At 35.6% G+C, this 13,669-nt stretch overlaps 1 protein-coding gene across 13 annotated transcripts in view; it reads right to left on the reverse strand.

Moving 5' to 3' along the window:
* BPTF (bromodomain PHD finger transcription factor) overlaps nucleotides 1-13,669 on the reverse strand; it is a 55,669-nt gene that overhangs the window by 40,254 nt on the left and 1,746 nt on the right. For 12 of the 13 annotated variants that reach the window (XM_068413078.1, XM_068413073.1, XM_068413077.1 and 9 more), the window contains exon 2: nucleotides 1,687-2,509. In XM_068413078.1, the coding sequence (XP_068269179.1) occupies nucleotides 1,687-2,509 (823 nt within the window). Of the gene's footprint in view, nucleotides 1-1,686; nucleotides 2,510-13,669 lie in introns of those variants that run through there. The other variant, XM_068413084.1, reaches the window with a different exon arrangement.

The following is a 13,669-nucleotide window of genomic DNA, read 5'->3' on the forward strand; positions in this document are numbered from 1 at the left end:
TGTTAATTCCCAGACCTCTAATGACAAGCAGAATATAATCGTTCTGCCAGTACAGCAGAACAGTGAGACAAACCCATCTTTAGAACAACCCTTTCCCTCAAGAGTTTGAAAGGGAAGATACAAAAACCATGCACAGAGGGAACCACCTATAAGTTATTAAAGCACAGCTAACTAAAGCAAAAAGAATATCAGTTACACGTCCTTCACAAACGAGCTTTTTGGGAAATATCAAACTTTCAACTCATTTTCTGGAAACAGAAGGTAGAAAACTACGTGTGAGGCAATGGAAGAACTGGGATATCACCAGCTTCAGGCTGACCATCACATCCTGCTGAACCATATGAGTGATACACCACATAGTGCAGAGCACGTGACTGAGTACAAACACAGAGTATAAAAAAAACCCAAAACAGTAAAAGATTCCCTGCATCTTTTAAAAGATTACTTGACATTGCCGTGGCATTTATAACCCAAGGAAACTAAAAATAGTCAAACAGGGACTCTTTTTTTTACAAATGTGAAAGAAGAACCCAGGCAACAAAGAGCAGCAATAATTAATACTGAAAGCATCAGCTAACAATACATGAGAGAAAGGGCACTATATTTTAAAGGACTAAAACAAGTCCTTAGAAGTGTTGTTTGCAAGATGTAGGGCTATCAACAGTTCTCACAATCCCTTTTAAAGACATTGGCTAATACCTTAACATTCACTGTAATCTGGTTTGTATGAAATTCTGTTCAGGTATCCAGCTGTGGCTTATTTTCTCCATACTACTGAATGGAAAATTGTATTTCAAGAAATCTAGTAAAACGTCTTTATTTTTCCTAAATTAACAATATCATTAATGTCACTTAAATACTATTTCTCCTCCATTATGAGAACAATTACATAAGAACAGTCTTTTATAAGAAAAAACAGACTTTAGCTATTTTCCTGTGAAAAATGTGGAAGTATATTTTTAATTTCAGATTCAACTTTCCAGGTAAAAAAACCAAGGCACAATGCCCTCGCTAACAAGGGTTTGATTATTATTAATGTTTTGAAATATATTAGTATGTCAAGACCAACCAGTAACAGGAAATTGTGTTAAACATACAAAGTAGACTGCTTGAAGACAAGCATTTCTTGTTGTTTTGACTTTGGTTATATCTGTAGAAGTGCTGACATACAACGTTTTCTGCATTTCTAGTTAATGGCTATGATGAATACCTTCAAGTGCCTCTGAAAGTCCTAGCCTCAAAGGCAGACCATCAAACCATTAGTACCAGTATCTAACAGCCAAATACTATCTAAGCAGGTGACAGTATACCAAAACTAATGTCCTGTACACCATGCGATCACGAAGAGAGTTAAACTACTTCTCAGTAACTTTTGCAAGAGACTGGAGACTTCTCATGAAAATTCCTTTTCTTTTCCTCACATTCGTATGTTTTAGGCACATTAAAATTCAGCTGGAGGCCCCGGTATTTTTCCCCTTTTTACATATAGATTGAGAATATTTATTTTGGAGAAAATTGATGGATTCATTACACAGTCTTTAGAAATCTACTTACAAAACAGCAAGTAATGGTCTTATCTAAAGAAAGAAAAATTTTAAGATGGCAACAGCAACTTACAGGATATATTAAAAATACATCCAATACAATATTATTGTTCAGAAAATACTAAATGATTAGTTTACTTACACAATGACTCTTCTGTTCAGGAACCAGTATTTTCGTCTATGCCTGTCATATCCAATAGGTTCATGTCGAATGTATGGTTTATTTTTTTGGATTTCAGCAACACAGTCAGTTACTCCAGGCACCTTATGTGCTACGCAGACCTCACACTGCCATTCGTCTTCTGGTACCTCTTCAAGAGGTGGTTTCACGCACTCCAAATGGTACACGGCTGAACAAGTTTCACAGCAAAGCAAATCCCCAAGTTTGTGACAAACCCTACAATGATCATCATACTGAATAACACCTTCTGACATTAACTCTTCACGTGCAATGTTTGTTGTAAGAAACTGATCCACTAAGAACTGCAGAACTTTGATTTTATTCTCTACTGGTCCATAAGGATAGTCCTCTGTCTCTTGGTAAGGAAGAACATGATGGTATTCCTTGTCACTCTCACAATATACCCGCAGAACCTCTGGCCACGTCATTCCATCTATGAAATACAAAGTGGAATTAACGCTATCTTTGAGGTCAGCAGGTCCAAAGGTAGTATTTGAAGTGTCTTCTTCACGTAAAACTGCTTTTAAAAGCACTATATGCATCTCTGCCATAAGTGTGCACTGCTCTTGACTTACCAGAGCAGCACAGAAGTCCTCAAAACGAAAAGGAGAGAGGCGTAAAACAGTGCCAAAGTTCCTTAGTACCTCATAGATGGCAATAACATTCATTATATGCTCGCTAGGCACCATTAAGTCCTCTGAGGATTTAGGAAACTCCAAGGGTGGGATATCTTTTTCTTCCAATATTGGAGAACGAGGACGATGCACTCTTTGTCTTCTCCTACCTGGAATAAAAAAAAACAATAAGAATTTTGCCATTCACGGGTCAACATTTAAACATCATCAATGACTCTGTCAAACTTTCTAAACTATTATAAATTAAGGATTCACATCTTCATAGTTACATAAATAACTCAGCTAATAACCTTATACTTTAATTAACAATATGAAAATAAAATACAGAAGATACCTGAAGTTTTGCTTTAGACACTTAGAGCAGTTGCATTTTCCATATAATATACAACTACTGAATCTTTAAAATGATGTCTAGAATTTTAATTGTTTAAATTAGTTAAAAAGACACACATTCCCCTCAGCAAAAATATTAATTTAGAAATTCTTCTCATTTTTATTCAGCCTGACTAGTTTATAATTTCTTCTTGGAATTCTAACTTTAAACTTGAAGAATCACGCTTCAAACAACAGATATTTTGTATTAAAATATTGCAAGCTATTCTCCTATCCAGCAGTAGTATACCGGAAAGATCATTTCAAGCAGATGTCTTAGGACATCAATTTCTATCAAATTAAAACACAAAAGAGAACCTAAATCACTTTGTCCACTGCTTTCTAACTAGAACGTTTCTCCTGGATACCTACAAGCCAGAAAAAAAAAAGTTAAATGTGATGTTTTATGAAAATGCTTCAGGAACTCCCAATTAAAAAACAAAAAAACACCAAAAAACCCCAAACCACCCCATGCTTCAATAAAACAGGAGAGAACCACAGAATGAGAAGGAGGAAGAATTAATGGAAGGACAAAACCTAACACAAAAAGCTAATCTGAAGAGCTGTTTCATTATCTAAGAGAAAAGACACAGCATAATTAATTCAGTCTCCGATGCTAATTCAGATGAGATGCTATACTTTCTTCCCTTTAATTCCACTATCCTTAACGCCAAGCAGAAGGAAATCCAAAAGAGGAAAGTTTCTATACATGGCACTACTAGACAGATGAAATTTTTCAACCAAAATAAGGAAGAAGTATCCAGGTACATGCAACTATTCTGCAGCTATCAGTTACAGTATTAGGATGCACTCACTAAACCTACTTCCTTTTTTTAAAAAAAAAAACAAACTTAATCAAGTTTAGACAACCTCATAAACTAATCATAAACCATCATCTTGGTTTAAAACCAAGAGCTGAGATGAGCACTGTTTTTAGGTCCCCTAGTAAGCATACTAAGATTCTAGTCAAGAACTAAATTTCATAATTATCAATTCTACACAGAGAAGTGGTCAGTAGGATGATTTTATCCACAGAGAAAATCCAAAGGAAAAATGAAGTTGTCCATAACAGCAATTTCATATGCACACTTTAGTAAAAAGTGACATATATTACGCATTGTCTAACCCAAGATTGAAGAGTGACAAAACCAGTATTCTGGAATTTTAAACTTCACATTAATAATCTTTTGATCAAATTCTGTTCATAACAGACCTCCCTGAAAACTGGTTCATGAAAATTAAGAGTAAGTTCCAGTCATCTTGGATGTTACCATTAAGAGGGGACTGTTCTCTGCGGCATTTGTTCAACCCACCCTACTCCCTCCAATGTTCCCATAAATACAAGAAATAAGTCTAATGGGGCAGGGGGGAGACCTGCTAAGGCAGGCAAATACCCCAAGACAGATGCTGCTGAATCTGAAAACACCATCATCAAAACTTTAATGCATTGAAAAGGAAAAAAAAAAGTCATCAAAAAAGAAAAGCTACCTTTAAGAAACACCTTGATGCATAATAGACAGTTTGCCAAATGTTTCCAGAAGAAAAATAAACCAATCATCGAACTATCATGGCAAGATGACACCAGATAAATCCTTCCTTCTCAAACATCAAAGAATTAAATCTTATGCAACAAATTAGACACTCTGAAACAATATAGAAAATGAACTGCCACATGTTTCCATTACAGAAGTAATGGGTCAACATCATCTGCGTATAAAAATAAATTTCCAAGTTTAGTTGAGTTCTGACTGTGGAAAATGAAAGAATGCTTCTATGACTGTCTTCCAGTATCCTTCTGCACAAACCAGTGGAAAATGTTTAATCATGGCAAATGCACAAAAACACAGGAGTTTCACAGCCAGGCACAAAGCAAGTGCTCTTACAGCGAGTAGTATCTAGATTAAACGCAACTTTTCTACCATCATGATCCAAAATCATATACGCATAAACCAGAGTTGGTTTAATTAAAAGATCCCAAAGCAAAAAACCACACACACATGCTCATGGATTAAATGACTTTAGGGTCCTGAAGCTTCCTTCAATATTGCAGGACAGTGTAGGACCAGTCCTAGTAGGTGGTCATGCAAGACAACAACAAGGCAGAACAGATATTCTGAAATCACTAATGGTCTTCACAGAGTCCAAATATCACAAAAAGCCAGCAGAGCTATAAACTAGGATTCTTTTCAGTGTTTGCAATTGTAGCAGAAAAGTAAGTCTGTCACACAGTAAAGCCATAAAAACCCCAGCCCTTCAAGAAAGCAAGCAGCAAGAACGATAACTCTGGTTTACCTAAATTAATCAGAAGTGACAAACCCCCCCAGGAACTTCAGGCAAAAATAAACTAGAATGAAGGAACACTGCTGAATGCAGCAAAGACTCCTTATTATCTCTCATTTGTTGAGATTTTCTCCTCCGAGAACAAAATTATAATTGTCCTATGCATTATTTTTATCCTTCATTGAAAAAAAACAGACTCCCCATATACCATCTTTGTTGATGTCTCTTTCACAAGAGATAAACACTGGTATATTTGTTACATCAAACTAACAGGAGAAGCAAAAAAAGAACCTTAAAACAAGGCATGCCTAAGATTTTCCGAAAAAGTAGTTCTCTAACACTTCCTCTTAAAAGGAAGCATATTGGTACAATTAGAGTCTAGAATAAATGTGTTATCATGACGCAAAGTATGTCACAATGTCATAATAAAGAATTCTACTTTGGTGGTTGCATTATTCATACTACTCTTCACCTTCTATTTAAACCAATTTACATATTTTCATGTTTGCTTTGGTATAAAGCACAGAAATGTCAAAAGTAATTGTAAAACTAATAGTTTAGACAATAAGGAAAAACATACTGCATTATAAAATGCATGCTTTATTTGTCCTCTGCTTTCTGTTATGCCTCACAGTATGCAGCACAGTCACTATATTGTACCATTCAACACTCCCAATCCAAACTGTAAATCACACATCACATCTCAAGAGCTCAAACAATTTCTCTTTTTGGACACTGAACATCTTTGAACAATTCTGCACTGCACATAATCTGGTTTCCAGACCTAAAAAAGGAAAGTATTCAAAGACACAGAATATTTTAGAAAGAAATGGTACCCAGACCTATTTTTCTTGAATGGCTTGGTGGCACAGTATTTCAAATCTTTCCACATTTTTTTTTCTTTCCAATTTCACTTTCAATTTGTTATTGATATTCTATTGAACAGAACTTGAAGTCTAGAACCTTGAAGAATCACAAAGTGTGATTTGGAAATTCAGAAATTCCAAACAATTTGTGCTTAAATGTATTGCTGTTTGATGCATAAACTGCAATCTCAACACTCCAGGTACCTTTAAAAAACAAAACACCCAAAACAAAAAAAACCAACAAAACCAAGCTGTCTCATCTCCACTGAAAAAGATGGACATTCTCTGCCAAGGTGCTCATAAATCTTGAGCCATTCTAAGTGGCTTAAATTAAACTTAAATTAAAAGTGCAGGCCAATGGAATATGATATAATGATATGGAATATGATAATGTAGTCAAAGTACTACAGTCTCTGTTTTGAGTTGAAATTTTTTGTGTTCTACTGGTTGGGTGGGTAACCCCCTCCCTTGCCACTAGCTCTGACAGCTGAAGAAAGGCAGTTTTGAACTCCAAATAAGGCTCTAGGCTTGTTTGCAATTCTGATGATTTTTTTCATTGCTAATTATCTGCAGTGTTCTGACATCCCATACAGCTCAAACTATTTAGAAGCAGTTTCAACTTCTGTGAAGGTTTTTGAAGATCACAGTTCATGTTTACCCAACTGTTCTTCATATAAACAAAAAAATCCCTCAAATTCTGAAAAAAGTTTTCCTACAATAAAAATATCCAACTTTTCAAGCTCTTCACTTGCAAGGAAAAATCTTCTCTTTTCCACAAGGCAAACTGTCCAAGGCTTAAATGTGACATTCACTGGCAGACAAAAAAAAACAAAAAACAAAAAACAAAAGCCCAACTTTGGTCTCTTCAGACATTTGTATGTTCAAATTATTTTATTTTACTTTAAATTATTTTAGAGATTCTGGGATTTGACAACTACTTTTTTTTTTTTCCCCCTCTTTTATTCATCATGGATTTTGCCCTCCACAGGGAATTTTGAGTACTATCTGTACGAAAAAGTGTTACATGAAATTTAATTAAATTGATTAAAAAATAACAAATTTAATGACCTCAATTTAAATATTTACGAGAGAAGTGCAAGCTTATGTAGACTATACAATTGATGATTATACAAAAACAAACATTTATTTTGATTTGGGACACTACACATGTGTATTACATTAATATGTATTTAAAATAATATATGGAAGTGAAATAGTATAGCAAATTCAGTGCAATGACCACATCGAGCAGTCAACAGAATTACACTGTTGCTCTCTTTTCTTAACTTTGTATTACTACATCACCTACTGCCATTCATATTTTTTAATTTATCTTGGTATCGTTTAAATTAATTTGGATAAATAATTTTTATGATTTGCCCTGAATAATTTCCCACTTGTGGAAATCTCTTCTCATAGCAACAGGTTTTTTTGTTTTAAGTAAAATATGCAATATGTACTACTTTGTCTAAAACAAAAAACATCGAGGATCCCAGAGCAGCTGTACTAGCAGAAGTTACTCCTCCTTTAGGCATCACCACCACCTGACTGACTAGACTTTAAACTGAATCTAGATGTATCTACTCTCAATTAAAGAAAGTCAATTTACTCACACTGAAGGTTCCCAAAATGGACTCAAGTTTTATCACAGGTAAACTGTATACTTCTAAGATTGTGTCTGCATATTAACCAAATCCCTGAATCAAATTCCACCTTGAAGTTTGAGTGAGTATAAAGACAGAAAACATCTACTTCTACGTCATTCAAGTTCCATAGCTTTATTTGGAAGGATAAATTGATCTGCCATTTGGCTCCTCCTGCCACGATTGGACTATCCAGATCCTCTTGAGTGTCTCAGCATTATACTTCTATCTAGTGTAAACTTCTTTTAAATCACATTCCTTCACTAGTTGTCTCCAAAAGTGATGAAGTAGTCTGCAATGGCTGCCTCTCCCTATTTTGAATTCTCTAGCTGAAGAGCTACCTGTAATTAAGATTAAAGAGTAAACAATTTTATTCACTTGGCACATTTAATTATAGATATTGATAATTATAGTCTACACTTACCATAATCTATTAAAATAATTTATATTACAAATATTTAAGCAAAACACACTAATGATATTTGAAATAAAATGAAGTTACTGAAGCAACAGGCTGAGCACACAAAACCAGGATTTACTGAAGCACTTAAAAAAACCCCCAACCCTTGCTTTATTTATTTATTTTAAATTTCCATCTATTCAACCTATTTGTTTCAAATGCCGACACTTTCAAAATTTAGAAATGGAGTGGAGTTTAAAAGGACCAAAAAGCATGTCTCCATTGTCATTCACACACTGAAAGAAGAAAAGGGAAAGTCACAAGTATTCTTTAACTCTTTACCACAGGAGGATATGGAACTTAAAAATACTTTAACCATCTTTAACATATCTTCTGGTTTATGTAGATAGTTTTAAAATGGAGTATTTGAATGAATTATTTACATGAGTGTCCAGAACACAGAAAGGTTGTACCATAACTAAATATGACTTTCCCACTCTGTGCTTTAGTTGTGTTCCAATTACCATACACATGTAGCCTAACAAAACCCACAAAAATCCAGTTTTGCCATGTCTCACTTATGTTATGGACTGGTTGATGGAGGTCCTACATAACAAATACTCTGCCAGAACCACTGTCTTGTTTAAACAGGGAGAGTGGTAGCTATACTGGTAGGTAAAAAATAAACACTGGTTCCAACATTTCTTGATTAGAAAGCTCACAACTGGTCTCATTTCTCCTCTCTAAAACTTTCCCTTCCTCATAATTTCTCAGCACTTGGGCACCAAGACTCCAGCTTAGAGTTCCTGTTCACAGTTGCAGTGGAGAGGATAAACTTGGTAGAGTGTAGGGGAAAGAAAAGACAGATCGAGGAGTTTCAGATACTTCAGTGATCTGTCACAGGAGGAGGGGGAAAAAATATAGAACAACCCCCCCAAAGGCACACTCCATAAAACTGACCCAGCAAGTGAAAAGACTTTCCATTTTCCTGAAATAACAGATTAACTCTTGGCTTCGAGTTCCACAAGTCAAGTCAAACTACACTACTCTTACATAAAAGTCCATCTTTAGTAAAATAGAAGTGGGCTGGTTTTGTTTTCCAGATCATGAGTCACTACAGAAACTTCTCAACATAAAGACCAACTGGCAGTTATATGCCGTCCTGGAAGCATGAGCACTCCTTAGAGAAGATGCCCTCTCCTTACGTTCTCCTTCCTCCTGGAAATTTTGGCTTTTGACTACCCTCCTGAACTCACTAAGACTGTCCTACTTTTGTTTATTAAAACCAAACATACAAGAACCAAACATTTGCTGTCCCATATTACAACTTTGCACCAGGTAAGTTTCAAATGAGAATGCACAGCAACACACAAGTTCTTGTTAGACATCACTGAGAAAACTGAAAACAGTTGATGAAAATGCATGAGAACATTTTTTGTGGGTTTTTTTCCTTTTCTTTTTTTGCACAGCAGAATGCATAAACTGAATATAGCTACATGTTTGTCACAGCAATATCCAAACTGGTTCCTTAATTAAAAGTCAGCCTCTTGGGAGAGCATTTGCTCAGCTTACACCAAAGAAGAAAAAACTGGAAAATGAATCAGTTTAACATAAAATAAGAATATATTATGAAAAGTAGTACCAAAATAGAAAAATCTAATCTTTTTCTTGGGATGGGCAAAAATTAAAGGCTTTCACTTATACAAAACACTTTTTTCCCTTTTAAAAATGCCAACATGACAATCAACAAGTTTCTAATATTCACAAGTCAAATAATCTCTTCCAGAAAAATTTTCTGAGAGTAATATGCATTTGTAACCACTTGCAAGTGCAGCTCTAATTTGAATACTGCTCTGCAACAATCACACCTAACCCAAATTTATTTTTTCTGCCTGGAAAAAGAAAAAGAAAAACCAACCACAAACCAGATTAAACTTAAAATCTAAACTGACATTAAAAATGAGACATCTCAAGCACCACAAAAGTTTTGGAAGTTGAAGCACAAATGAAAAAATAACCAGTTACTAGACTAGATCCTGAGAGCGCTCATATCGCAGAAATTCTCAACCTGTGCTCCTAAGTTTAACTACTGTCTTGTGTTGTACAAAACCAGATCTTTATGTTCTTTAAAAACTGTTTTAAAACTTTAAAACTTCTGGCTGTTATTTTTTTCAGTTTGTACATCTGTCAGCAGTACACTGCTAAATCAAACTAGGGTTCTCTACTGATTTTACATTAAGAATTTAATTTCTCAACATTACCACCATCAGCACCCTCTCAGCAGGAGCAAGGAATACAAATTCCTTATATTCTAAGGCATCATTTTAACATCGGGATAACCAGTGCAAGACAAGTAGCAGATGAGATCCCACACTGTCATTCTGAGAAGTACTCTGAGTAAAAGCCCTTTTGTGCCTAGAACCCAGGCAAAAAAAAAAAAAAAAAAAAAAAAAGTAGCACTAATATAACAACTTTCAGGAACACTGACAGACAATTCCTTAGTTGGGACATACTCAGGGTAAGTTGTAACTAATTTCAGAAGCTAATGAGCCCTGAGAGCCAGTCCCAGTCTACTAAAATCCACATTTATTCACCTTACACCAGTTCTGTGCAATACAATGGTCAGCTACAGAATTTTACTGCAGACCTATAAATAAAGCTTGCACAATAAACTCACCTGCAGTACATCAAATTATTCTGCCTTTTATAACAAACATACTTCGAGAATGGTACAGTATTTGCTGCAGAAAGCTGCTTAGAAAGATGACTGAACCGACAAATGCTCTCTCTCCAGATAAAGTGCAAATTTGCATGTCAATACAACAGAATCAGCCACAGATTTACTCCTTCAGCCTTCTACACAATGTCTTTTCTAGGACTCGTCTTCTACACTTTTCATGATTGGCATGATGGAATAGTGATAGTTCCTCTAGCGTTCAAATCAAGTTCAGATTACTAAATGGTAAAATAAGAGCATGCCAGATTTAATTCAGAGAACAGGGTACCCTAGGTAAGATGTTTGGGAGGCTGGTACATCTCACACAACAGACAAAAGAAGCTGCATATCTTACTGGTGTATCTCAATGTCTCCACTTAAGCAGTCCTTCAAGAGCAGGAAAACGTGTTAAGATATAAAACTACTACGGGCACACAAAATGCAGCACCTCATTTCCAGTTAAATTCTTCCACTCTGAAGATAAAAGCACACTGGTGAAGTAACTGGTTAACAGAAGTGATGGTCAACACTGTAAATGCACAGACTAGCAAAATCCTTCTAGAAATTTTGCTCAATGTATTTTAAGATAAATCTTTTGGCTCACCACTCCACTGTTGTGCATGTGCTTGTTAGATAGACTGCTGATGATTCTCTCAGCCAAAATCTAGATGCTTAGCTCTTCCTAAAGCTAGTTTCCCAAGTTTTTGACAAAGAAAATCAAGAAACAAAAAAATTAAGGACTTCGACGCACCTCGATTAAATCTTTCTTTTAAAATTCTGCAACACATGGAAAATACTTGATATCTATAATGCAACTGTGACAAGCCTGAAGTAGAACTTACAGTGGACAGGTAATGGCAAAAACGTTTAGTGATACAAGATATATAGGATACCTATCGTTACACATCTACCTCCTGGGGCTACAAAGGGCTAAGAGAGACAGGACATCACACACACACACAGAGTCCTTCTACCAAAGGTCCGTCCAGCAGAAGAAAAAGCAATTATGTCACATGCATTCACACAATAAGCTTTTACTGTACCATTATTAAGCGTTATATCAAAGGCATTTTACCATTCCTAAGACTTTACCATTCCTAATACTTCAACAATAATATAGTAAAAAAAGTACTCCTACATCCAATTTCAAGATATATGGTAAACTCCCTGTAAAAAGTCTGTCACACATTTAAACAGGATGTAATTTACATGTAAAATCTTGGTTGGTAGGAGAGTTTGACTGGACTGCAATGTTTCAAAATCCTGCTCTCAAAAAATAAGCTCCTCAGCCCTCAAGACTACATCCTGAAAGTGGCAGTAATTCAGGCTGCACGTGAGAACGATCGTTCATCATCTCTTCCAGTAGACAAACCTAGCAGGCACCCCCGGTTCTGTCAGGGGCCCGTTTAACACAATGGAGAAGACACTCCTTCAAGCCCTCCAGTTAACCACAGGAACTTTGTCACTGTATATTATAATTTGTCTGGTTTGAAGACAAATATAGGAAAGAAAAAAACCCCTATCTAAACATAGCTAAAGACCAATTCTGGCTCAGCATGCACCTGAGTCAAAGAGCACTGGAGCCCCTGAAGGAACTCTGAAGACATATCACTGTATGCTTGCCCTGCTCTTAACACTCTTCTGTGTACTGGCTGGTGTCAGATAAAGAGATACTGAGGGTAGCTGACTCTTTTCCTTGCCTATTAATGCTGTTCTGATGTCAAGTATCTCTTCCTGGATTATGATAAGACTAAGATTTCAATTAGTGCCACCACTGTGTAGCAGTGCTCACAAGGTAGGTATTTGTTCAGCAGAAACAAGACACAGACTAAGATGATCGAATGAAAAGTTTGTACTTTGTCTGCAAAAGGGCAACAGCATGTCTGGGAGAGAGGGAAGGAGGGAGGGAGACCTTTAGGCAAATACTGAACTAATGAGAACTACAAGTAAATTGCCAAAATAACAACATAAGATGTTTTAACTATCAAACACTCAGTATTAGAAGCTTAAGTGTAAGCATTTTCATCCTTATCTTAAAAAAAGTTAACTGAAGTTGCCCTGACCAAGTGAGAAATAAACATATAAATTATCAAAATGGTTTCTGATACACCTAAATACCACATAAAACCTGTCTATGCTTGTACAACAATGCACACAGAGGTATCTTGTTATTTGCCAAAACACTTAAGCACATTTCAAAAACTGAATACACCCATACTCTGTAGAACTCACTTTAAACCTGGATGCTCTGCTCATGTAAAAAATATCTTCTTGATGTAGCCAATTAAAATCATAAAAATATTCTTTCCCTGACAAAACCACCCCCCAAAAAAGTAATATAAATTACAGTTACCACAACTAAGCAGAAAAAGAAGAGTTAAAAGTCAAGAGAGTACTCTGGAGTTTTTTTCTTCTGTGAAGCCAGACCTCAGTCTTTAAAGTAATAAATACTCAAAAATTTCAATTTGATTGCAGGACATCCCTGCAACAGGTAAACAACCCCTTAAAAAAATTATCTCTGAATTAAATTCATTTAGTAATGTATGTACTTATTTTGATTCATTTAGGTTCCTGAGCATACGGATATACATTAAAAAATATATATAGACAGACATACAGAGTTTTTTAAAGGACTATTGCGAAGTCACATAATAAGCTGATACCATTAACTCACCAAAATAAAAACAAATGACACATTTAGTAGCCAGTACTTCCCCCATTTAAAAAGTCACCAGCTAACTACACAAAACTACACTCCTTTTTAAATTTAGATGCCAATGCATTTACACCAACAACCTGTTCCTCTCCCCTTCCAAACTGGCCAAATACTTGTACAACTGCAGTGCTTGTTATCCTGTAGCCCAATTCAGAAACACTCCTAGCTTATCCCTAAGTTTAACTACTCTCCTGGTTCAGAGACTTTAAAAAAAAAATATCCTAAGCTTGAACTCCATCCTGGAATGAATTCAAATAAATCCAAAGTGCTTAAGTTCAGGTAAAGAATTTTTGAAGCTTGAAACCCACATGGTTAA

The sequence above is a fragment of the Nyctibius grandis genome, chromosome 15 (genome assembly GCF_013368605.1).
Source record: "Nyctibius grandis isolate bNycGra1 chromosome 15, bNycGra1.pri, whole genome shotgun sequence".
NCBI lineage: Eukaryota > Metazoa > Chordata > Aves > Nyctibiiformes > Nyctibiidae > Nyctibius > Nyctibius grandis.